The 24869-nt window shown below is 36.1% G+C and overlaps 1 protein-coding gene across 2 annotated transcripts in view; it reads right to left on the reverse strand.

Annotated features, from left to right (window-relative positions):
* CSMD1 (CUB and Sushi multiple domains 1) overlaps window positions 1-24869 on the reverse strand; it is a 1217927-nt gene that overhangs the window by 139108 nt on the left and 1053950 nt on the right. For both annotated transcript variants that reach the window (XM_067468320.1, XM_060788521.2), the window contains exons 34-37: window positions 22233-22436; window positions 20536-20660; window positions 17961-18057; window positions 17171-17275 (exon numbers count right to left, since the gene is read on the reverse strand). In XM_067468320.1, coding sequence (XP_067324421.1) covers window positions 17171-17275; window positions 17961-18057; window positions 20536-20660; window positions 22233-22436 — 531 coding nt within the window. The remainder of the gene's footprint in view (window positions 1-17170; window positions 17276-17960; window positions 18058-20535; window positions 20661-22232; window positions 22437-24869) is intronic.

The following is a 24869-nucleotide window of genomic DNA, read 5'->3' on the forward strand; positions in this document are numbered from 1 at the left end:
ACCCTTTCTTATATCTATTTGTCTGAAGTTTCACAGCCTTGCCATTTTTTCCACATGCCAAGAAATAAAGATGTCCATGGCAGTTCCATTTTTAATCAACTTAGACTTTATAGATAAGTAGCAAACTCTTCTGAAGTTATTCATCTGCTACTTGATAGTTGTAATCCATTGCAAAGACATTTTATCCTACTTTGAAAAAGAAGAGGGATTTTTTTTCTAAATTTTGACTGAGGTGCAGGACCTGATCAAAAGTGAACTGGCTCTGAAGCAATTCGAAATGAAACAGAATTTAGTTTTTGTTTTTTAATTAATTGTAGACACAAGTAGGGTGATATAAATTCAAATAACGAATAATGTAATGTAAGGGTTGGGGTTGGTCTTGTCTTTGTTAGGTTTTAGGACTGTAACTATCTCTGACCTTTTCCATGTCTCCAAGGTTATTCTCTTCTTCAATATCTCATGAAATAAAATTGCTAGATTTGGGGTGATTTCTGGTTGGAATATTTTGTAGAAATGAGTGGTAAATCCATCTGGACCAGGGGAAGAATTTGATTTGAGATTCTTAATAATTTCAGTAATAACAATATTTTAGTCAATATTAATTGTGTCTGTAAATCTGATTTTCTTGTAATTAGTCCCTCTAATCTTCCAGTGTCATTGTTTGTATATAGTTTTCATAGTAGCTTGCCATTATCTCAATTAAATCTTTGTCATTATACTTTAATTCCCATTTATGTTCCATAATTTCAATATCTTGTTAATCTCCTTCTTCTTCATTTTTTAAAGATAACTAGCCAGTCTCTTAGTATTATTTATAGAATTAATCTGGAAGTCATGTTTTACTAACATATATTTTTATTATTTTAATTTTCTCTAAATTATGTATTTGTTTTTCAGTTTCAGTCCATCTTTATTTAACTTAATTTTGAGGGTCTGAGGATAATGCACCTACCCCTAAATAACAGCTTTAAAGGTATCCTAAATAATATTCTCCTTTTTATCTGGCATTCTGGTGCTCCTGAAATAGTGATTAATAACAGTTGTATATCCTGTTCTCTGCAAGTGACCAAAGGGTTGAACCTCCACTTTTTATCAGGTCTCCTGATGCCAAGTCCCAGTTTTAAAAATAGAGGTGCATGGTTCTCTGGCCATATTCTCCCACTACCAGATCAATTATGGACAATTAATTATTACTGGTGGCAAAGAAATAAACTATCCCAGCAGAATTTTGTGATAGATGTAGAAATATATGCGTTTCTGGTTCAAGATACAATTGTAATTTATCAGATGCATGAATTTGCAAACAATATCCTTGTATCCCTTTATGTATAAACATAAATACAATATAGGAAAGATAAATACAAATGGGTATTGAGCTAATGACAGCATGCTCAGTTCAAGTATCAGAACCAATCATTGATATAAACAAAATTAAGTCTTACTAAATGAGACATCAAAGGGTGATTCACATATGTATATCTTAGATTTTTTAAAAAGAAAAACAAGAAGATAAGGTATTAAATCAAAACTTTATGTTAAATCTTTCTTCTTGGTTTTGATCTGTATTGCTTACTAAGAGGACATACAGCAAGGGAAAGATTAAGCATGTAAGAGGAATTGCACAATAATTTCATTTTGCAAATTTTATCTAACATGCCAATAGAAGAAAGAACACACATCAATGAAGCTTTTCTACATCATTCCCCTTTTAAAAAAGAAATATTATTTCTAGGCAATATCACTGACCAAATACTCTCATATCTTGTAATAATTGTGGTTCATTTGTGTATTTGCTTGTCATGCCCTCTTACTGAAATTCTGGCTACATTTGTATTTGTCCATTCATGGGTCCTTGCATGTATTATTAGGAGAAAAATATATCTTATTTATAGCTTCTCGAATTCAGTATTCAAATGAGAAAGGAACACAAATATGTCAGTTATATTAGGCAAGGTTGTTTCCAGCCTCTATTTGGTGAAAAGACGTGCTCCAAGTGGGGGTTCTTTGTCCCATTCAGAGCTACCTACTTGAATGGGCTTCCTTAGTGCTTTCAACAGCTAGAGTCATATGTAACAAAATACACCACTAATGGCTAAAAATTGCTCATTTTTCTCTACATTGTGTTCAGTTCTTACAAAAAGAGAAGCTCTCATTAATCCCTTTTTGAAGTTTTTTTAAATCTATTAGAAATAGGAAAGTATTCAAAATAAAAATAAAAATGCTGCCTGCCAACAGATACCACTCTTTCTCACAATAATTGTGACACACACAAATTAATAATTTGAAAACGGTATGTATAGGAGTCAAAACTAGGCTGCACAAAACATTGTTATGTTACTGCTATGGTTGTTTTTCACAATTGTTAGATCCTAGAAAGATAGAGAGGAGTAGATAGATATTGTCTGGGCACAGAACGTGATTTGGAAAGACCCTGGAATCATCACTAAGTGATGGTATATTATCTCTTTCAAACAGATAGACAGAAGATCTACGTGTTCTGGTTGCAATGGTATTACTTCCAGGATATATAGGAGCCCTCAATATCCATTTTAACTATCCATGGCTTTCCCCACCACCCCACCTCCAAAAAGCAAGCACTGATTTTCTAATTTATATAAGGGAAATTTTACTATGCTACCATATAGAGGCAGTTCCCAAATTATGAACAAGATAAATCCTGTAAGTTTGTTCTTAAGTTGAATTTATATGTAAGTTGGAACAGGTACATTTTTAAAGTGTAACTCTAGCCAAAAGTATATATGTTTTAGCTTTGGATACAATAGGGAAGAGGTAACACCCCTGTGGTGTCTATTTTGTTGTCTGTGCTCCTGTTCAGAAGATTTGACCTCATTTTCTGTCCCTGTGATAACTGGATTTTGAAAAAAAAATGGCTTGTTGTGGAAGTAAGGATTGGGGATAAATCTACAGTGAAGACACCTTTCCCCCATGATAACGCTTTCAGGAGTAAATTTCCCTTCTGATAGATTTCTCACACTTCCAGTTGTTTCTTCCCCGTTCTTAACTAAGAATCATTTGTAAGTCAGACTTACAAATCATACAGGTCATTTGTAGGACTGCATGTATAGGATGATTTGTGCATTCATAAATGTTGATATTTGCAGGGGGGCTTGAAAACAAACCCAAGTAGATAGCAAAGGCCCTTTGTAGTGACTTTAGGGGAGGATTCACTGGTTTTGTTTTCACCTCACTGATGGATGCTCCATTGTCAAAACAAATTTTCATTATAAAAGTTAAGCAGAAAAAGAAAGAAAAGAATAACATAATGACTGTAGTCTTCAGACTCCCTGCCCTCAGATTACGGTAAGAAAAATAGCTCTACCTGAATTTTCACAGAACTTTTGTCACTGTGCTATAAATGTCCAACAATCTGCCCCACATATTTGTTTCTGTTTTAAAGACTCATGTGTGTGTGGCCAGGGGGCTTTTTATAAAGAACTACTTGAAACCCATTTTAAAACAACATCTGAAATACCGGAAAAGGACAGAATGAGACTTTTAGTATTTCTCTCAATAGCATATTTTACTGTCTAAGCATCATAATCATGAAGCTCTGTTAAATATCATACTCAAAATGTGTGCCCAAAATGGTAGGGTTGGGTTGATGACTGGACCAGGTTATAATTGCATTTAATACTATTGTTGAAATTGTTCCATTGGTGGCCTATTTGTTTCTGGGTAGAATTCAAAAGGCTGTGAATGACCCTTAAAACTCTACACAGCTTGGGCCCAGATGATCTAAAAGACCATATCTCCATATATAAGCCTGTCTGAGCTTTAGGATCAGGGGCAGGCTTTTCTTTCAGTCCCACCACCATTGCAGACAAATTTGATGAGGACATCCGTGACAGCCTACTTGATGGTTGCTACCAGGTTGTGGAAGCCCCTTTCACAGGAGGTTTACTTGGCTGCCTCTCACTATCTTTCAGCCAGAAGGCCAAATCATTTTTGTTAGGCATTTGGTTTTTAACATATTGCACCAGAATGACCTTTTAACTGGTATATTTGTCAGTTTGTGTTGTGTATCTATTTTATTATGTTTTAAATATACACTCAGTCCTCCACTTATGCTGGTGTCAGAGGTACAATTTCCCTTCAAAAGTGGAAACACTATTTTTTTTAAAAACTGAGAGGACACCTCTCTAGAAAACCCTAAATCCTCCAGTGTAATTCTATAGTCAACTTCCATAAAAATTATACTGGAGCAACAACTGTATTTTAAATATATTTTGAATTTGAGATTCTTAAATAAAAATAAAAACCAGAACTGTGGTATAATTATGTTTTAACCTCTGTATTAACAGAACTTGAACTTGTGATAGTTGTTCTGTGCTTTTTAGTAGTTTTAACTCACTTTGAATCTTTTGCTTGGAGATTTTATTTAATCTGGAGCACAGGCATAAATCAAAACCTTAACAGAGTAACTCAAGCAGCTTTGCATAGGAGAATACAGCTATTATATAACCTTGTCCCTTCTTCTCAGAAGTTAAACTGGCAAAATCAGCAGATGGAAAACAACATTACGCAATGTACATAGCATAGTATCAAAGTACTATATTCTATTCTATAAGCTACAGTTAACATCCCCATAAAGTCATTTATATTAAATTCTCAGCTGTCTACAAAAAGCAACACCACACCAAATGCATCACAATAAATACAAAAGTGAATGTCCTTGGCTAGTACAGTTACACAGGAAAAAGAGTGGCATTACTAGTCAAAGACACACCTTGTCACTACTGACACTTTGCTGCCTGGTAATAGCCTAGCTTCTTAATTCTGAAGGAGAAAAGCAGTTCTCTTCAAACCAACATGGACATCTCCTAGACAGAGAGAACCACAAATCAAGACAGAGTGTCTGTCTTGTCTGGACACTTCAGTTTCTTCATGTTCATCCAACCTAAAACATCAAGATGAAGAGCACTTTCTGCAAAGGATGTACATAGAATTTCAAGAGGCACTTGATTCAGCTAAAGGCTGCTGGATTTCAGAAAAGGTGTGGCTCAAATGACCTATATAAAACTCCATAATGTGTTTGGATCTTAGACAATTTCACATCTGTAAAGAATAACCTTTGCATATATGCACAGCACAATTATACAACTGAGGATTTTGGTAACTGAGAACATTTTAGAATATATAGTTATTTATTTATTACAGTTATACTCTTAAGTGCCATCATGGCATGGAGATGACCATATTCAATGTGTGCTTAAAAATTCACAGATCATCCCTACATTCCAGATAAACCATTCACTGATTACTGACATCAAGTATCAAAGGATCTTCTCACTGAAGTTGAACTATATTTAGCTTTTGTGTGTGTGTGTGTCAGGAGCGACTTTAGAAACATCCGTAAGTTACTACGGGGAATACCATTGCTTTAACTATGTGGATCTTCGCTGCCAGTGTAATGTCTCTACTCTTCACTGTTTTATTGAGATTGGTCATTGCTCTCCTCCCAAGAAGTAAATGTCTTCTGATTTCCTTAGTTCACAAATTTTTCTTAATAAAAACAGGTGAATTGTCTCTCCAGGTAACCTTTTAAATAGGTTACTGTACACCTCTATACCGCTTAACTTTTTTTTTTTTTAAAAAAAACAACAACCCGTTTTTCTAAAAGGTTACCTGGAGAGACAATTCACCTGTTTTTATTAAGAGGATGACAGGCTGTGCCTTTTTCAAAGGATTTCCAGAGTAGGGAACCTGCTCCTGATGCGCCATAGTTCCCCACATTAGAATACTGGCTTGTAGAGTAAAAGGTACATTCAAGGATTGCAGTTCCTCTCTCCTGATTACATGGTAGCTTTCAACTTACCTGAAGTTTGATAGGGAATACATAATATAGTATATGTGTGTATGGAATCTGAAAGCAGACTAGGGAGATTAACCTCATAGCATATTTGCTATGAAGTATGTAGTAGCTATGAAGCAGCAGGGAGTAAATGGGAATGGCGTAGCGATTAATTTGATAGGCATCAAAGTACACATTTTACCCTTCTTGCAGACAAGATCCTTCAGACATCTAGTGCTTGAGCAAAACTTGCTTAATAGATACATGAGTATATCCACTTAACAAATAACTTGTAGCATAATAGTGTGCAGTAGGACTACTTCAATTAGTTGTTCCCATGCTGTGATACAGACAGTAGCTGCACATACTTGTGTTTACGAACTGAGAGATTGTATAAGATTTGTTTTGGATTAATTACATTATAAGAAGATTTTTTTTTAAAAAAAATAAAATATTTTGGAAATATATTACAAATATAGTGTTAAAATTATAATTTTTCCCATGACCCCTGCATTTCCCCATCAGTTAAATAATATTGCCAGTTTTTAAAAAAAATTCTGGCTGATGAACATTTGAGAATAGCTTTAATGAACTCCTTCCAGAGTTTGTTGCTCCTTTGACTCAAGCATTTAATTAATTCTTCCATTAATCTAAATGGGCTTTTCCACAGCTGGTGATTCCTTGCAGCACAGAAAATAACCTGATGATATGGTTGATTTCATATGTAAAGCAATAGCTGTCTATCTAAGACAGCTATAAAGACTGCATTCTTATTTCTAGCCATCATATACTTCGAAAGAAAGGCCTAAAGACACTGCGTATTCTTTTTATTAAACCCTCCAGTGAAATTATTCTCTTATTCTATTCTCTATCAGCTACTTAGTTAAGAATATTTATTATTATTTATTTACGGCGCTTATATGCCGCCCTTCTCACCCCGAAGGGGACTCAGAGCGGCTTACAATATATATTTTCATACAATATTATATTCTTAGCAAAGTACAATATCAGTATATATTACTATATTGCACTATACCATTATATTGTAATATTATTAGTAATATTACATGTAATTAAATATATAATTATAATTATAATATTGAATTATTATTACTAGTATTATACTGTATTACATTATAATATTATAAATATTATATGTATATACAATATACTATATTATATTATTAGTAAAGACAAGATGGCAGTGTCTTCTGCTCCCTTCTTTCTTCTCTCTGGCCAGAGCAGGCGTTGGTGCCAGAAGGGGGAGGGGCCTCTCAAGTGATGTTATAGGCAGAAGACAAGATGGCAGTGTCTTCTGCTCCCTTCTTTCTTCTCTCTGAATAATTAAGGGTTACATAACTTTCTATAACTTTTGCACTCGCAATCCCTACTTTGTCACAATTTTGACACTACAGTGGGCCCTTAATATACACTGGGGTTGATTCCTCCATGGATACCATTCATGCTCAACTTCCATTATACACAATGTTGTACTAAAATGGTGTCACTTATATAAAGTGGCAAAATCAAGGTTTTAGGTGGGGGGGGGTGAAGGGGTACATTTTTCAAGCCATGGATAGTTGAATCCATGGATATGCAGGACTGACTACAATCACAACTCTATCACCATCCAATCTATATCATCTGAACAGGGAGAAGGAGGTCCATTTTGTGGGTGATTGGAGAACAGTGGAATGAAGTTTCCATCAGGCTTGCAGTGTGGACAGGCAATAAGAAGTGACATTGTTATTGTACTTAACAACATTGCAGATAAGAAATACAAGTTACTATTACTTCAAAGGCAGTGTAGCACAATAGCTACAAGGTTAGAAGTAGAGATTTGGAGGGAAGGGGAGGTTATTTATTGCAGTTTGACTAGAAAGCCTCCTGAGGATTCTCCAGCCCCATGTGAGACATTTCTTCTAGAATAAGACCAAATTACCAATTCGTGCTCTGTTTTCATTTTCAACAAAATAAATTTGGCACAAACTCCTTGGCAAAATGAGTGCCTTCTTCCCCTTTCTGAAGATAAACATACATGAAGCAGACTGTCATAAAGACACAAAGAACCATATAATCCTACCAATTTTGCTACAAGGCAGCAATTATCACATTTAGCAAACATTACTTGGGAAGTGAACAGATTATCTGAAAGCAGCAAACAACAATAAAAGTCTACTTTGTCACAGTGGCTCTTGTCACAGAATCCTCCCTCTAGAGTTTATTTTATTTATCATGCATGGATGAATCAAGTCAGGGTTTACTGAACCAGAGCCTGATGAATCAGGGGTGTAAGTTTTCATTAATTCCATTCTTAGAGGGAAAAAACAAAATATTTGTAAAGGTTACCCTTTGATGTGACAACTTAGGCCTTATTTGCCTCCACTACTGCTGCCTTTGTTGTTTTAGTCTCAACCCAATTACATATGTCCTAAATTCTGGTCATGTAATCAAGTCGCTAAAGTCAGAGGACAGAGACTTACTGAGCAATTCTGCATTACATTCCTCTCTCCTTTGTTCCTCTCTGGCTCCTCCACCCTTGCCTGGCTGACAAGGAAAATAATAATAATAACAACAACAACAACAACAACAACAACAACAACAACAACTTCATTCTTATATCCTGCCACCATCTCCCCAAAGGAACTCAGGTTGGCTTACAAAATGGCACAAAGTGCCTAAAAACAAACATAAAAATGAAACACAGTATAAAATACAATAAAATAAAACACATATGCATATAAAAAATCAACTCAATATAAAAAGGTTGGCAGTTGTCCACACAACAACTATTTCATTACATCAGAGAAAAACTCCACTTAAAATCTGGTTTCTGCCGCCTGCAGAATTCTGAGATTTGTAGTTTAGGGAGGAGACTTGAACAGTCTCACTAAACTACAAACCCCAGAATTCTGCAGGAGGCAGAAACTGAATTTTAAGTGGAGTTTTTCTCTAGTGTGATGAGGATGCAACAAGTTATACAGTAGAAAGGGAGCACTGGAAATCAGTGGGTCTCAGAGAAAATGGCAGCAGAGCAAAAAGAACCACAGCTGTATGTATGCATGTGAGTGTTTGGAATTTATCACAATGTGAGAAAGTTTTTGAGGAGAAATGTGATGGCAGGAAGTTATTTAATGAATCAAAAACCACTGAACATGTAAAAATCTCAGATGTAAAGAGAACTGGATAGGTTCATCAAAGTTTTCGCAAATACTGAGTTTACATCTTTTGTTCAGATGACTTTCACTCCAAGACAGATGTAGAAAGTATACAGAACACCCATATCTAGACAGAGAACCAGTCCTCCCTGCAGCCTGTGAGGCTGCCACATACACAATCCTGCCACTTATAGTGTACATTGTACACCACCTTTCCACTATTACCACCTGAACACTTACTTGTTGACTTTGTACTGGAATTCTGGCTTGTGTTTCATTTCTGAAGACACTCTGAATCTCCTGCATTATGACCATAGCAATTTGGACCAGGACTTGTACTTTATCTCGCTATCAACGGCTTGCGTGTGTTTGTAACTTCATACTGCTAACCTACAAAGACTCTAGCATTTGAATATTTCTGTTAAAACACTGGGACATTGTTGGACTCTTCTGTTGCTTGGGAAATCTTTGTGTGTATAACTAGGACATTGTAAAATATGACACAGAGACCTAAAATATTCTGTCCCTGGATGAAAGAAACAAAATCTAGTGACTGACTTTCAAGCACATGTGTTCAAACCTGGAATGCTAAGACATAATCAACATCACAGCAATGTGACTCTTGTTTGCTTACAATTCATCCATCTTGTGATTACTATTTACCAAAGATATAGCCCTGGGTCTTAACTAATACTCTGACAGTAGAAGATTTATGTTCTTAAGAGATGGCAGAAGATGATAGGATATGCCCTCCCCTGAGTCCTCTGAACACCTGCTATCTGTCAAGAACACACTGGTATGTATGGGGTGATACAATTGCCTCTCCTTCTGGTGGAAGACTTTCTGATGGACTTGAGTCTCTCCTTTGGATGGAATGGGCTCTTTAGGATGTGGGTGGGAACTCAGGATCCAGTTCACAGAAATTTATTAACAATTTTCAAAGCAACAATGGAAAAGCATCATTTGGGAACTTGTGTTATACATGTTTTATCAGTGTCTGTGCAAACTAGAAAAGCTTCAAAATTAATGACACATAATTTCTTTGTTTCAATATGTTTCTCCATGATGAGAAGTTGTCATTCTTTTTGAAGGCAATGATAGAACTTTACCAGTATTTATTTATTTGCCTTCCTTCCTTATTGAAATTTCATTTCTCTTACAAAAAACAGATTTCACATCATGGCTGGCTCTAAATTGACAGCATAAACATATGGCGCTGGAAAAATAAAGATTAATTTTTAATCCAGAATAATTTAAAATATTGTAATGAATTTCTTGGGTACTTGTTAAGTTAATTTATTTTACTACTTTAAACTGCATTGCAATAATTGATTATAAATGGAAATGAATAACAACATATCCATAAAAAAGTGTTTGCTGTGATTAGAGACTAACTTATTTTAAACTAATATAAGAGTTGTTATTATTTGTAATTATTTACAAAGAAGTAGAAGCACTATGTGGCACTTTTAATGGCAACACACATAGAATTTAAAAGAGGTCCCTACAATCCAAAATCTTTTAGAGGAGGAAGGCTACAGAGGACTGCATGTCAGAGACAGAGCTATAGTAACAAATTTAGCAGCTATGTTTTGTAATTCGGACCTATTTTACTGTTCAGTTGTTGCATTTAGATGCAACATATATACATGTTTGATTAGCAGCTAGGGGCAGAGGATTCTGATTAGAGTTTCTATTAATTACAATTCATGCCCAGTTTGTTTTCACTTTAATTGAGTTAAGACAAGTTACACCCTGCAGTGTGCAAAGTTTTAAAAACTTTGATAATGCAAATGTCTTTCTGATCTTCAAAGCATAATAGAAGCAATCTACAACAGGAACTTGATTGGTTAATTTAAAGCTTTTCTTGGGTAACATAAGTCATTCTTAAAGAAACATTCCCATAAAAGGAATTACATACTTAAAATCTGGGCCTCATGATATCCTGTTCTAGGAATCCTCTCCTAATTGACTCCCACAAGCAGTGGAGAGGATGGCTTTGATGTCACTGAGAGAGTGAACTGACTCCAGGTTTCAGTCTGAACTACGGTGGGGAAAAAGATGAGAGAGGCCTGTAATTGACATCATAGGTAGACCTTTGTGCCAGTAGGATTGCTGACCGAAAGGTCGTTAGTTCTTATCCAGGGAGTGGAGTAAGCTCCCATATGTCAGCTCTAGCATCTCATGTGGGAACATGAGAGAAGTTCCCACAGGATGGCAAAATATCCGGCAATGTCCTTGCAGATGGCCAATTCTCTCACCAGAAGTGACTTGTAGTTACAATCAATAAATTATAACATACAAACTATCTACAAACCCACCAAGAAAATCCAACAAATGCTACGTTCAGCAAAGGACAAGAGGGATCCTCTCACCTCTGCAGGAGTCTACCGTATACCATGCAGCTGTGGACAAGTCTACATAGGGACCACCAAACGCAGCGCCCAGACACGCATCAAGGAACATGAAAGGCACTGCAGACTACTTCAACCAGAGAAGTCAGCCATAGCAGAGCACCTGATGAACCAGCCTGGACACAGCATATTATTTGAAAACACAGAAATGCTGGACCACACCAACAACCACCATGTCAGACTACACAGAGAAGCCATTGAAATCCACAAGCATGTGGACATTTTCAACAGAAAGGAAGAGACCATGAAAATGAACAAAATCTGGCTCCCAGTATTAAAAAACTCTAAAATTATAACAGCTAAACAACAGAGAGGAAGAAACCAGGCACAGATTAACACCTCCCAGCAACAGGCTTTCCCAGGTTCAAGCAGGCCTTCAAATGCTAATGAAGGTGATTAGCCAAACACTCACACCTAATTGCAGCAGGGAAGAGCTCCTTGCCCCACCCCAGCCATTCCACAGATATATAAACCCAGTTGTCCTAATTCCAACAGACCTCTGAGGATGCTTGCCATAGATGCAGGCGAAACGTCAGGAGAAATGCCTCTAGAACATGGCCACATAGCCCGAAAAAACCCACAAGAACTGAATAAATTATAACTTAGCACCTTGAACTTTTCTTATTCTGTTAGGAATCAGTGAGAACTGAGTCCCCCTTCGGGGGTTGAGAAGAGCGGGGTAGAAGTGCTCGAAATAAATAAATAAATAATAAACTTGCTAGTTCAGCATTAGAGTACTAGTATCATGATTAGTCATTATTTTCATCTATATATGCTTTTGGCAAAATTATATCTTGTGTTGTTTATTCCTAACATTTGTATCAAATCACCATAATATGTTCATTTTGGAGTAGGAGAGTATCATATGCTCATCACATCTATGCCAGAGAGCCCAAAGAATCCTGCCAGTTCACATTAAGAATTGAAAAAGGGCAACCAGCAATATAAGTTTTATATTATACTAGCCGTCCCCTGCCATGCATTGCTGTGGCACGGTCTGTGTGTATGTGCTTTGTGTGTATATGTGTGTTTGCGTATATCTATGTGGTTTTGCGCATGCGTTGTAATATATTGTTTTATTATTTAGTTTTAAAGTATCTTCTGCTGTGTTTTCCAGTGTTTTTATGAGTGATGGTCACTCGTTGGCCTGATAGGTGTATTGTGTCCAAATTTGGTGTCAATTCGTACAGTGGTTTTTGAGTTATGTTAATCCCACCAACAAATATTACATTTTTATTTATATAGATGATTGCATAGAAAGCAATTCAGATCCTGTGTAGTCTCCTATTCTCCATTTCTTATTTTAAACCAACTGGAATTTATTGTTGAAATCAGACTGTTTTGGGGACACCCACAGCAATTGAGCAATCTGGAGTCTTTGGGACACATGCACCTCTTGTAATAGAAGGTTATTAAAAAAATAGAAATTGACAAAATGGTGGTAGAAAGAAAGAGGAGAGTGTATTGTGTGTTGGTGATCTATTGGTATGCCTTTCCTTTATGCAATTTGTCATCAATCCACTTCTTTGGATTTCATGCAAATCTAACATTTGTCAAAATATATGATCCTGTGCTTTTCTTTTCCATTTTCTGGCCGAATAGCTTAAATTGGGGTAATATTTTGATTTTGGTATTTTAGCAATTAAATTTCTGTGGCAGTGTTGTTTGGGTTGTGACCCTATAGTCACTTGTCTTTCCATCAGTTCCGTGGCTCCCAGCTGATGGTGGATGACATGATGGAGCTGTGTCTCCTTGGCTACTCTCTCTTCTTTCTGGTATGCAATCCCATGAAGAGGTCTAATAGCTGATAAATGGTAAATGTGGGCACCCAAGTAAGAGACTTTGGTCCTATGGTGGCTCAGGCTACTAGTTATAACTCAGTGGAGGATTTTATTTTTTGATTTATTTGAAACATTTATATTCCACCCTTCACATCCCACAGGGGACTCTGGGTGGGGCACAATATATATATGGCAAACATTCAATGCTGGGACGTAAAACCATAAATATACACAAACATTAAAATCATTTAAAATTAGATCCTTAAAAACCATCCCAGGTTTTTAAGGACCAACTGAGTGGCAGAAGCAGCAAAGTAATATATAGATGACATTATGAGGGAGCAAAAAATATTCCCCCCCCCCCACCACATATAATTCCACCATACTACACACATTACAGTGGTGCAAGGAAAGAAACTCACTTGCAGGAAAATCTCACTTTTCCTGCTGTTATTTCTTTGTGGTCCCTGACAAATTACTCTTGAGTATGATCCATAATCTCACTTGAAATAATGATTTGTTGAAACAACCTAAAAAAAACCAATAATTTGTGAGGCTGGCTTTGTAACACATTATGGCTTAAAGTAACCACTGTTCCAAGTTCATATATAACAATAAACTTGAGTTACTCTAGATTTGGACACACTTCTGATCTTATTAATGCTGGTAATAAAGATACGATAAAAACATGAGTCCTACTAAACCATAGCAAAGGCCTAGCCGTTCCAACACTATACCCACAGTACTCAACTATGTGTCTCTGGGAAGTCACAAGGAGAATGTGAGGTTAGTATATTTTTTCTGCTATTGTTTCTCAGCAATTCAGGGATGCCACATTTGCACTTATAGTAAGAGAGCTGCTGCCTGTATAGAAGCAGCAACTAGTATACTACTGCTGCTGAAAAGGAGCTTCTAATGCTCTTATCATCCATTAATTTATCTAACCTTATTTATCCTGTTAATGCTTTACCTTTCAGTCATTAGTAGAGTGCCTCATTTCATTGACAAGGAAAATCCATCAATGGCTCCCAATACTTCAATGGGTCCTTTCTGCTGCTGTTGCAATATTCTGGCAGTCACAAGATGATTCTCCCCCTCTCCCCCTCACTATTCCCAAAGTTTTACTAAGTTTTACTTTTCTTTTATGTTCTTGTATCTTTCTTTTCTAAAAAAAAATAATTTTGCCATGATTGTGCAATTGTCATAACAATACATTAAAAATATAAAGTATGCATGTGCTGGATAGGGCATACAAAGGCAGGAAGGCTGGACTAGTGAGTTAAATCATATTGAGAGCATAACATCTGCAGGTATTCCTATAACATGTCATGAGTAGCAGCCGCTCTAACCCCATCCTCAAACAATATGTAAATAAGATATACAACATTCATCTGGCATCACCAATAAATTACTCTTTTTCATATAAAATGCAAGAAACTCTGCATACAAATAGACAGCAGGGGTGGGGGAATTGAGACAGAGAATAAAGAAACTCTATGGCTGATGACTGGTTCTGAATATTTATCATCATCTGGAAAATTTGGCCTGTCCAAAAATCTGTGCACATTAAAATTCTAGAAGAAGCAATTACTCCAATTGTAAATTTTACTATTAGCACTTATTGGTATATTTGCTTACTGCTCATTAAAAGGAGATGAATACCAACATTAAAGAAATTCTTTGCACATTCATCTACATACTCTAATAAGACTCAGTCCCACAGACATAATTATTGCCTTTTACAAGACAATATAATATTTGCATAGTCAAAGGCAAAGATGTTTTAGGCACCTTACCTTTGTTGAGCCCTTTCTCAGACTAATAATTTGTATTAGTATTTATGTTTAAAAACTAAGCATTGCCTTGGAATTGTCTGCACATATTTATGTGCCATTATTCTATATCAATAATTTTAAGAGTCTAAAGAAGACATAAATGCCAGTTTTCTAAAAGCAACATGTTTCTAAATGGCAGCACCTCAGAGCTTAATCTCCAGAGATATCATACTTTAATTTTAAAATCTAAACTTTCAGGATATAGAATTCGATACTGTGAAGCACAGACAACAAAGAAATGCAACTGATAGAAAAAGAAATTCCCTACTAGCATTAATTCACAACTTTTCTGACCCCCCCCCCTCCCCCCAAGAATTATTTCCTGCTCAGGTCAGCAAACTCAACTGGGAACAGCTGAGAGCATTGGAGAAGTTTGGAGAAGGGAACACAAATTGCTAACTATTTTTAAAGATCTAAAGATTTGTCATGTGATATGTGAGGTGGTTTTGTCTTGTACCAGAGGATCCAAATCAATACACTAAAAGAAAGGAGAATCTGGATAAATATTAGAAGCATCTTCCTGATGTTAAGAACAATTCAATAGTGGAACAGATGGATTTGAAGGGTGTTGGCTATATTTTGTTGGAGATTTTCGTTTAGAGATTGAATGGCCCCCTCTCATGGATGTTTTATTGAACACTATGGGCTATCAAGAACAAACACATCAAATTGGGTTGAAAAGACCACCTTATTTAATCTAGAACCAATTTAAACTGAGTTGAACCTGGAAAGAAGCAAGAGAGGAAGAGCAATTCAACCAAGTGAGATCATATCTCACTCCATAACTTTCTCCTCAGCCTTCTTTTGGGTGAATAACCTGAACCACAAAGGGGGTTCATGAACAATTACTGGATTGCTCCCATCTGGCCATTTTATGGAAGGTAGATCCAAAGAACTCCACCCCAAATTTGCAGAGCTTAATTTAAGCTTAAATATCTCAACTCAGTCCAAAGTGTATCTTCTTCCCTAATATTTGGGACATAAAGAGGCAGTTTCGGAGCTGTTCTCTTTTTTTAACAAAGGGTGCCAAAGTATTCACTGTAACTATTATATTGTCCCCCGCAACTTGCCAAAGATTGTCTATTTAAGGATCCCATTGTAAAGCTAATTGCCAAAGTCCTTTGGATACAATATAGTGTACCCCCCCTCCCCAAAAAAAAAACCAGATAAAGAGTCAAAAATTTCTATTCACTTCTGAAACAATGAGTAAACTCACACTGCACTGGAGGCAGGACAAAGTGTCATCCAACTGGGAAGCAAAGACAAGCTTGAAAACACCGTAGTACAGCTCTCACAACCTTGTATCCAGTGGAGTCATTGGATACTGTGCAGGACAATGCTTGTCCTGCACAAAAACCAATCCTTCTCCTGTACAATATCTTGTATGGTGTGGATCCAAATTTGTGTATATTCTTCCTCCCGCATGGCCAGAATTTACACTAGATGGCCACTGGTCACCAAAAAACCTATATTATTATTTTTATTATGATTCGGTGCATTACAATTCAGGTAACATTTTAGAATATATAAAATTTCACAATAAACAAACAGGCAGACAGGCAACATAGCATCCACATTCATTATTTTAAAAAGAACTTCTGTGTAACTTTTCCTAAACACAAGCACTCAAGCACTTTCAATATACCTATTCCTTATGCAATCTTTTAAACAAATATAGAATATAATAATTAACTGTATAATAATTAACCTAACCAACATTTTAAAAACTGTATGTAAAGGATTTCTTTAAGGAATTGTAGGTCTGATGGTGCATTATCTCCTTGTGAATAACTTTGTTTTAAAATCTTGTTCTAAGGAAGTTATAATGCTGAGTATTTATTAAGAAATTAATTTCTAACTCATTTGTGCCAATTTACTTCTTTATCCTTTTTATTGTTTTATGCTGGCAGCATATATAAACCAATTAGTGTATTGTTGTGTGTAAGCAGACATATGACCATATAAATAAAAGGAATAACAACATACAACTGAATTTCAGTCATTTCATAACGGATATCATTATTTCTGGGACAAATGAATATAGTTCAGAATCTGAAATTATGTAACAATGCTTTTTGTATGGTGGCTTAAATAATAATTATATGAATAATATATATCAACAACAAGCACAACATCCACAACCCCTCCCCCCCCCCCAACCAAATCTTACTTTTGTATTCCAGATGAAAACCTGCTGCTGCCACACTAATATCAGAGTGAAAGTGCAAATAAAGTTGATTGGAGGTGCTGTTCAGCAATGCTGGTACTGTAGTACCTACCAAAATATAATAAACATAATACATGCAGTATGTATCCCATATAACTTTTATGAAGGTGATAAACATTGTTCAAAGTTCAAAAATGTTTAAGATGATAATTACTGCCAATGGTGGCTTTCAGGGAAACAACTAAGTGGCATCTTATGGACATGTCTTATGAGCATATCTCCATTTAGGGTAAGTTTTGAGGGTCAAGAGCCACAAAAACAATGCAGATGCAGCCCTATTCCTGAACTTTCTCTACCTTCATCTATGTTTAATAGAAGACTGTATGTGCAAAGTATATTGAATAACCATGTTATATTTCCCTATATAAATCCTGTTGACTTTATCGTGATTGTCTACCAATGAGCAGAACATTCAGGATTAAATTCCTTCCTTTCCTATCCCAGATGGGTGAGAGGATGTACAGTCTCAACATTATCATCCTTACTTGCACGGATAGATATTTGTGGCATTTTTCTTTTCACTTCAGGAGAAAATGAGTATTTATCCAGAGTACGATCCTTACATTTGAAAGCCCCAAAGTGTAGCATGGAAATTATTTGGAAGATTTTTTTAAAAAAATGGGTTCTTAAAAATTGCTCGGGGAAAAGTTACAAATGGTCATACACACTATCACAATATAGGGAAGCTTAAATTTGCTGTATTGGATTTTTTACAGAACCAATGTTTACATACCTGAAAAACTTCCAAGCCTTGGTGCTGTCATGTCACCACCATCATAGATTTCAAGTGAATCCCAGTTATGCTCGGTGGCAAAGTTTATGACCTGGATCTGTGAAAGCAATGTCACTGAGTGTTCATTAAACAGAATATTTTAATGACAAACAAGAACAACAGGCTTGATATCAAGCACAAGTGCATGCTCTACACAAATATTACCCTCATAGTGTTGTATATAGTTCTATTTGGGACTTTTAAAATATCACTGGAAACCGATACTGCTTGAATCAGACAAAATCCTACTTGTAGTGCCAAATAAAGTGGTTCTACTGAATCAATTGAGTGTTAATATACTATTTAGAAATTGATTCCTTAGAACTAACATGTTGATATTAGCAATGAGAGATAGGGCAAAATCACACAGAATGGAAGGCCTTGTTCTATTAGTGAAAATATGACTATTAATGCCCTTTCTCAACACTATGATTACACTTTAATTCCCCCTGGCTGCAACTTATAAAGTCCTGAGGTTTGTAATTTGGTAAAATGCAGAAGAATAGCTCTCTGGGCTAAAAAAATTCAAAATGTCCTTCCCTAAATTGGAAATACCAGGATTTGATAGATTGAGTTGTACCACGGCAGTTAATCATTAGTGTGATAATTGTGTAGCCACCTGAACAAACAACTGTCCACTGGAAGTAGCACTATCCAAAAACCAAAAATGTTGTTATCTGTTGTGTAGTTAGGCATGACCTGAGCATGCAAAAGTGCAAATAACAGATCATTATAACAGAAAATGAGTTTTAAAGAAAGAAAGAGATAGAAAAAAGAAGTATATCTGAATGCATAATCAAGTTGCAATACATATACTTTTGCAAGATACAATCACATGTTGTTATGTGATTGTATCTGGCAAAGTATTGTCTCCTGTTACTATGCCCATTCAGATTGGTTTTCAAAAAATGTATTTTTGCTTAATTGAAGTTATCAATCAAAGGGGAAATTTCAGCAATTTTTATTGTCACTGTATCTTCCCAAAATATCTTTGGAGTGTCCTCAACTCTGTAGAGCTGCACGGAAGAAGGATTATCAAGACAATTCTTCTTGCTCAACTGAGATCCCATCTAGACTTTCATATAAATCACTTTCAAAATATATCTTATCTGTATTGAACCGGATTATATGGCAGTATAAACTCATATAATCAAGTTCAATGTGGGTTAACCTGCATTGAATGAATCTATACTGACCATTATAATGCAGTTCGAAATGGGTTATATGGCAGAATAGCTAATTCCCACCTGCAAAGAGATAGTATCCATGGCTTCTTGCATTGGTCTTCTTCAGATCATTTCTTTCAATGAACATGAGAAGAGGCTGAACTACAAAGTCATGAATATGGAGCCCACATAAATGAAGGTCATACTTTTTGAACCCAAACTGAGTCCCAAGTTCAATAAATCTAAACATTTATGAGATATGAGCCGGTTCATTAATTACACTTGGTCATTCAGGATCTTGACTTTACTTTTAAAAAATAAACAAGGTTTATGCCTGATTATATCATACAGCGACATGCTGAACATCACAAACTCAATATATATAACTCAGTAATGGGTTACTAGTAAAGGTAAAGGATCCCCTGACATTAAGTCTAGTCATGTCCGACTGGGGGGTAGTGCTCATCTCAATTTTTAAGTCGAAGATCCGGAGTTGTCTGTAGACACATCCAAGGCTGGCATGACTGCATGGAGCACCGTTACCTTCCTACCAGAGCAGTACGTATTGATCTACTCACTGTTAGGCCCGGCAGAAGTTGGGCCTAATAGCGGGAGCTCATCCTGCTCCCCGGATTTTAACCGCCAACCTTTTGGTCAGCAAGTTCAGCAGCTCCGTGGTTTAACCCGCTGTGCCACCAGGGGGCCCTAATGGGTAACTACCACAACTAATTAAATGAAAATAGCTTTAGTCACTTTTACTTCATTTCCATATTACACTGCTTGGGAAGTAGTATTCAGCCTAAGTGGCCGGTATATATAGGGCCCAAGTTGGACTCTAGAGAGTCAGTTTGTGTTATTATGATACTTAAAATAGGGAGGGAAGATAAGAGAGAATAAAACTACATAAATATGCCATGTTTCAATTAGCCCCCTCATGATTTAAACTTGGTGGAGTGAATTTAATAAAACACCATGAGATATACTGATTAGTTATACTTAGGTGCTATTGAATGATGCTATTGTTTTACTTAGTTGTGCAGTTGTGCTTAAATAAATGCTTTGGTTAATGGTACTACTGTTGCAAATCTTAAACAGATTATTTTAATGAACATACTTTTAAACTACACTACATTATAGTAAGTACATTGAATGGAAGCGCTTTTGACTTTTATGGATGTAGAGCGGATGACTTCTCATGGTCCATTGAAAGCATACTAAATAATTGTATTCTTTAGACACATGAAGATGTAATTAAGCTAATTGCCTTCTTTGGTTTTGGCTAAGGGCTAGGAAAGCAATAATCAATAAATAATATATTTCTATTATGGTAAAGTAGTTGAAATCACACTGCTGGAAAAATATGGACTTGCCTGAATACCTGATCCCTCGGTCACTATTATTTTCCACACACAATTCAAGCTGTTACCATAAGGTTCAGGATAACCTGGAGACAAGATAGTACCCCTCCTCTCAGTGAAATTTCGACTGCATGGCACTGAAATAAAATTGAATTTGAGATAATTAGAAAAGCAAAAACTCGTGCAAAAGAAACATTCCAAAATACAGATAAAACGTTCTAATCATCCTCATCGTTATATAAAGATAATTACAGCATTTAAAAAAAGGCTTTCACACATACAAACATAAATAGGTACATTCATCTTTCTTCTGATAATGATCATGGCTGTCAGACCATGTTAGTGATTTTTAAAATTCAGAAGGCTTCTATGTCTCTACCTTTGTTCCTCCCCATGCAATAAGACAAAAATCACAAAAAAGGTAGAAGTAATGAATTACAGGAAACGAGATTCCATCTGAACATTAGGGAGAACTTTCTAACTGTGAGAGCTGTTCAGCAGTGGAACTCTCTGCCCTGGAATGTGGTGGAGGCTCCTCTTTTGGAGGCTCTAAAATAGAGGCTGATGGCCATCAGTCAGGGGTGCTTTGAATGCTGTTTTCCTGCTTCTTCGCAGGGGTTTGAACTGGATGGCCCAAGAGGTCTCTTCCAACTCTATAATTCTATGATTCGATGGGCTAGGAAAAGCCTCAGAGCCTAGGAAGTTGAAAAAGCAGAAAACAAGGCGGGGAACCTTTTTTTTCTCCTTTTGAAGTTAAGGACAGAGAAATAGAAAAAGAAATGACATGGTCCTGCAACCAAATGCCTTGAATTTGCAAAGGAATGATAGACTATACTTGCTTGCCAGGCCTGCCCTGAAAAAATTATCGAGTTCAATATTAATTATGTTTATATCTGGTATGAAGAAAGGGAAGCAGGGCTTCCTAAATCTTTAGTGAAGAAAGATTTGTGAAAAAAGTGAAACTTCTTCGGCATTGCTCACTTTGGTCATGCTTTGAAACAGAATTCTGGGGGGCATAATGAAAATATACAAGAAGTTATATGCACTTGAGTAAAATTATAGATATTATACTTCAAATTATTCAGTTCTTATTTTCTTTTTCCCTAAAGACACACCATCCCTATCAGTATTATAAATAATTGCAGTGCACCGGTCTAGAGAGAATAAGGGGAAAATCCAATTAATAAGTACAAAAGAACATGGAATTATAAACACAATTCCACTGAAGAGTGTCAGAAAACAAAATGTAGCCAGTTAACTGCAGAAAGAGACAAGAGAAAGTCATTTTGATTTATTTTATATAGAAAAATCAAGAATTCTACACTGGAATGGTGCAAACTGTATCAGCTACAAATCTGATCTAAATAATGTCCTAGGAAAAGCCCAATTAGTTAACGTACAGGAAGCTTTGCAAGTTTTATAATATAGTCCATATTATGCTTTTAGAGGCAGTCATGTTAACAATAAATATTCAGGAAAACATGCATCAACGTTGTTAAGCTAATAAATTATTATGTGAAATACTATACTGCTGGTCAGCCAGCTGGTACTCAATTACTTTTGAAATGACAAATTACCCCTATAAATTGGACATGGGCAGAATTAATCAATGAAGAGAAAACATAAGTGCTTAATACCACTTGATGAAACAAGGAGTGTTCTGAATATTATGATTTAGAAACAAACGACCTAAATATAATAAGCCTTACCCACACAGCTTGGCACAGTGTCGTTCCACTGGGCTAACGCATTAGGCACCGACTGGCAGCGGATGGTTTTGGAGCCTTGCAGAAGGTAGCCAGGACTACATTCAAAGCGAACGACAGAACCTGCTGAAAATTCAGAGCCAATCCTCCTCCCATATCTCGGCTCTGGGACAGAGCTGCACTGCGTATCACTTGTTCGTGGAACGGCTGCATGAGTAAGAGCGGAAAAGTGCAATCTTTAAACAGCTCCACTGGCTGCTGATAAGTTTCTGGTCTCAATTCAAGGTGCAGGTTATCACCTACAAAAGCCAAAATGGTTTGGGGGCCTGCCTATTTTTGTGACCACATTGCCATTTGTGGTCTTCTCTCTAACAGTGCAATTATGTGACATTTTTTCTGATCTGAGAACAGGCAGACTATAGGGTTTGATATTATCTGCTGTTCAGGCATCCACAGTGGGGCAGGGAACATACCCTTGTAGAGATGAGATTGAATATATGCTAATGTCTTGCATAGCACTGATTTTCAAAGTAACTTATAAAGCACAATATAATTATGGGCTTTTAGAGGAAATGAACCCCTTTAAGACATAATTACACTGCAAATTTGAGGATATTTCACTGAATGTAAATGCAGTTTTTGTTGTGAGTACTGCTCATCATGCTCTTTTTTGAAGTACAAAATATAGAAAAATGCAATTATCAGGAAAAGGAATACAACTCATATGAAACTCGGAGAAATACACAGTTTTGAAAATGGCATTGGGGAAAATGATTATATCAAAATCCAGACCTTGAAATCTAATATCATACTAATTTTGGCCAGAACATACAATCATATTAACTATAGTCCTCTTTTCCTCTCAATCCTCAAGCTAATTATATAATATAATGTTGAGAAACTAGTCTTCTTATATGGTATTATCATATGCAGAATGCTTTTCATAGTAATTACTCTTCATTTTTCATTGCTATGAAACAAAACAGGGAATCAATCTAGTGGAAAAGTGAACATAGAATAGGGTCAGTCTGGAATACTTGATGATAAATAAAATGATTGATTTTGCAGACCAGATTACAGTCTTCATTCAGGAAAGTGGATGGTGTTTCTCAGAGGTATTTTAATATTAGCAGACAGGCAGTGCTGGGAAATCCATTTCTATATTTCACAAGAAGATTGAAAATCCCCAAATTGTGGCCGCATATTTATTAAATCTAATTAAATGCCACAAACTGCATGGCCTTGGCTAAATCTTTTAACAGCTAGAGACTGTACTGCATTCATCTTCCAAAAATGGAAACTTGAATAGCTGCAAGGTTCTCCAGAGACAAATAAAGCAGGCTTTATTACTTGATTCATTTTTGAGATGCTGAGAACAGCATTCCCTGTTTCTTAAATTCAATCCCTCTTGGCTGCCAGATAAAATAATCTGATATTCTGATACCAGTAATGAAAATACACACACACAATCCCTTCCCCAAATACCCTCCTAAAAAATTAGCAAACAAAAAGAAGTCATTAGGCATTTTGTCACTTGATAAGGAAACCCACCACACACTGATCTATGTTTTTAAACACAGGGCAATATTTAGTCAGCTGAACTAATGCAAGGATCTTTTCCCTTCACTGAAGGACTCATCCCAACAGCTGAAGGTCTTTCCCTATTGAAAGTAGAAAAATTGAATGTGGACCATGAAAAATTGAGTCAGTGACCATAAAATGGATTAATAATGACCTTTGCTGTATTTGTTAGACACTAGATCATAGGGTGGACAAAGTATAGCTTGAATTAGTCCACAATTCCTGTATTTCTTTTTCCTTTTTTTCTTTTCTTTTCTTTCTTTCTACTTTGGTATTCTAGACCAAGTAATTGTCAATGTTGTTTTGGACTACATGATCAAGGATCATAAGGTAGGGATCTGGGCTCCCGAAGTTCTCACTGTTGCCTCTGTAACAAATTACAACAGCAGGGCCTCTGTAACAAATTACAACAGCAGGGCCAATGAGGGGGCAGGAAGGTGGTACCAATTACTGGATACAAATAGTCTGAAGGGAGTCTGGGACCAAGCTGTGTTGGCTTTTGTATCTTTCTTGGTAATGTCATGACTTGTTGATTGTTTTTTTACTGCTCCTTAGCTAAATACATTAGCCTAGGAAAATAATTATTTTGCAAATAAAAAATAAATCCAATATTTCTTGGGAAAGGGATTACTTTGGAATTTAGTTGGTGCACTGACAACTCTGAAAAAGTTGGAAGAACTGCAGTATGACAAAGGGAAGACCCTTTCTTAAAGGAAGAAATCCTCTCCTTGGTCACTTCATCTTCCCTTTAAAAACTAAGGTAATATGAATCTTTAAAATATCAAGAATTCCCTGATGAAAGAAGCAGAAAATCTGTCCCTTCACAGAAGAGAAATCATTCTACAAATGTGGAAGAAGAAATATTTAAGTCAATCTGAGATTACAGTAGAGTTCCGCTTATCCAGCTTTCACTCATCCAAAATTCTGTATTATCCAATGCAGTCTGCTTCCTGCCCGGATCCACAGCTGTTTCAATACATTGCAATATTTTGGTGCTAAATGTTTAAATACAGTAATTTCTACATAACATTACCATGTACTGAACTGTCAATTTGTTGT

The sequence above is a fragment of the Anolis sagrei genome, chromosome 1 (genome assembly GCF_037176765.1).
Source record: "Anolis sagrei isolate rAnoSag1 chromosome 1, rAnoSag1.mat, whole genome shotgun sequence".
NCBI lineage: Eukaryota > Metazoa > Chordata > Lepidosauria > Squamata > Dactyloidae > Anolis > Anolis sagrei.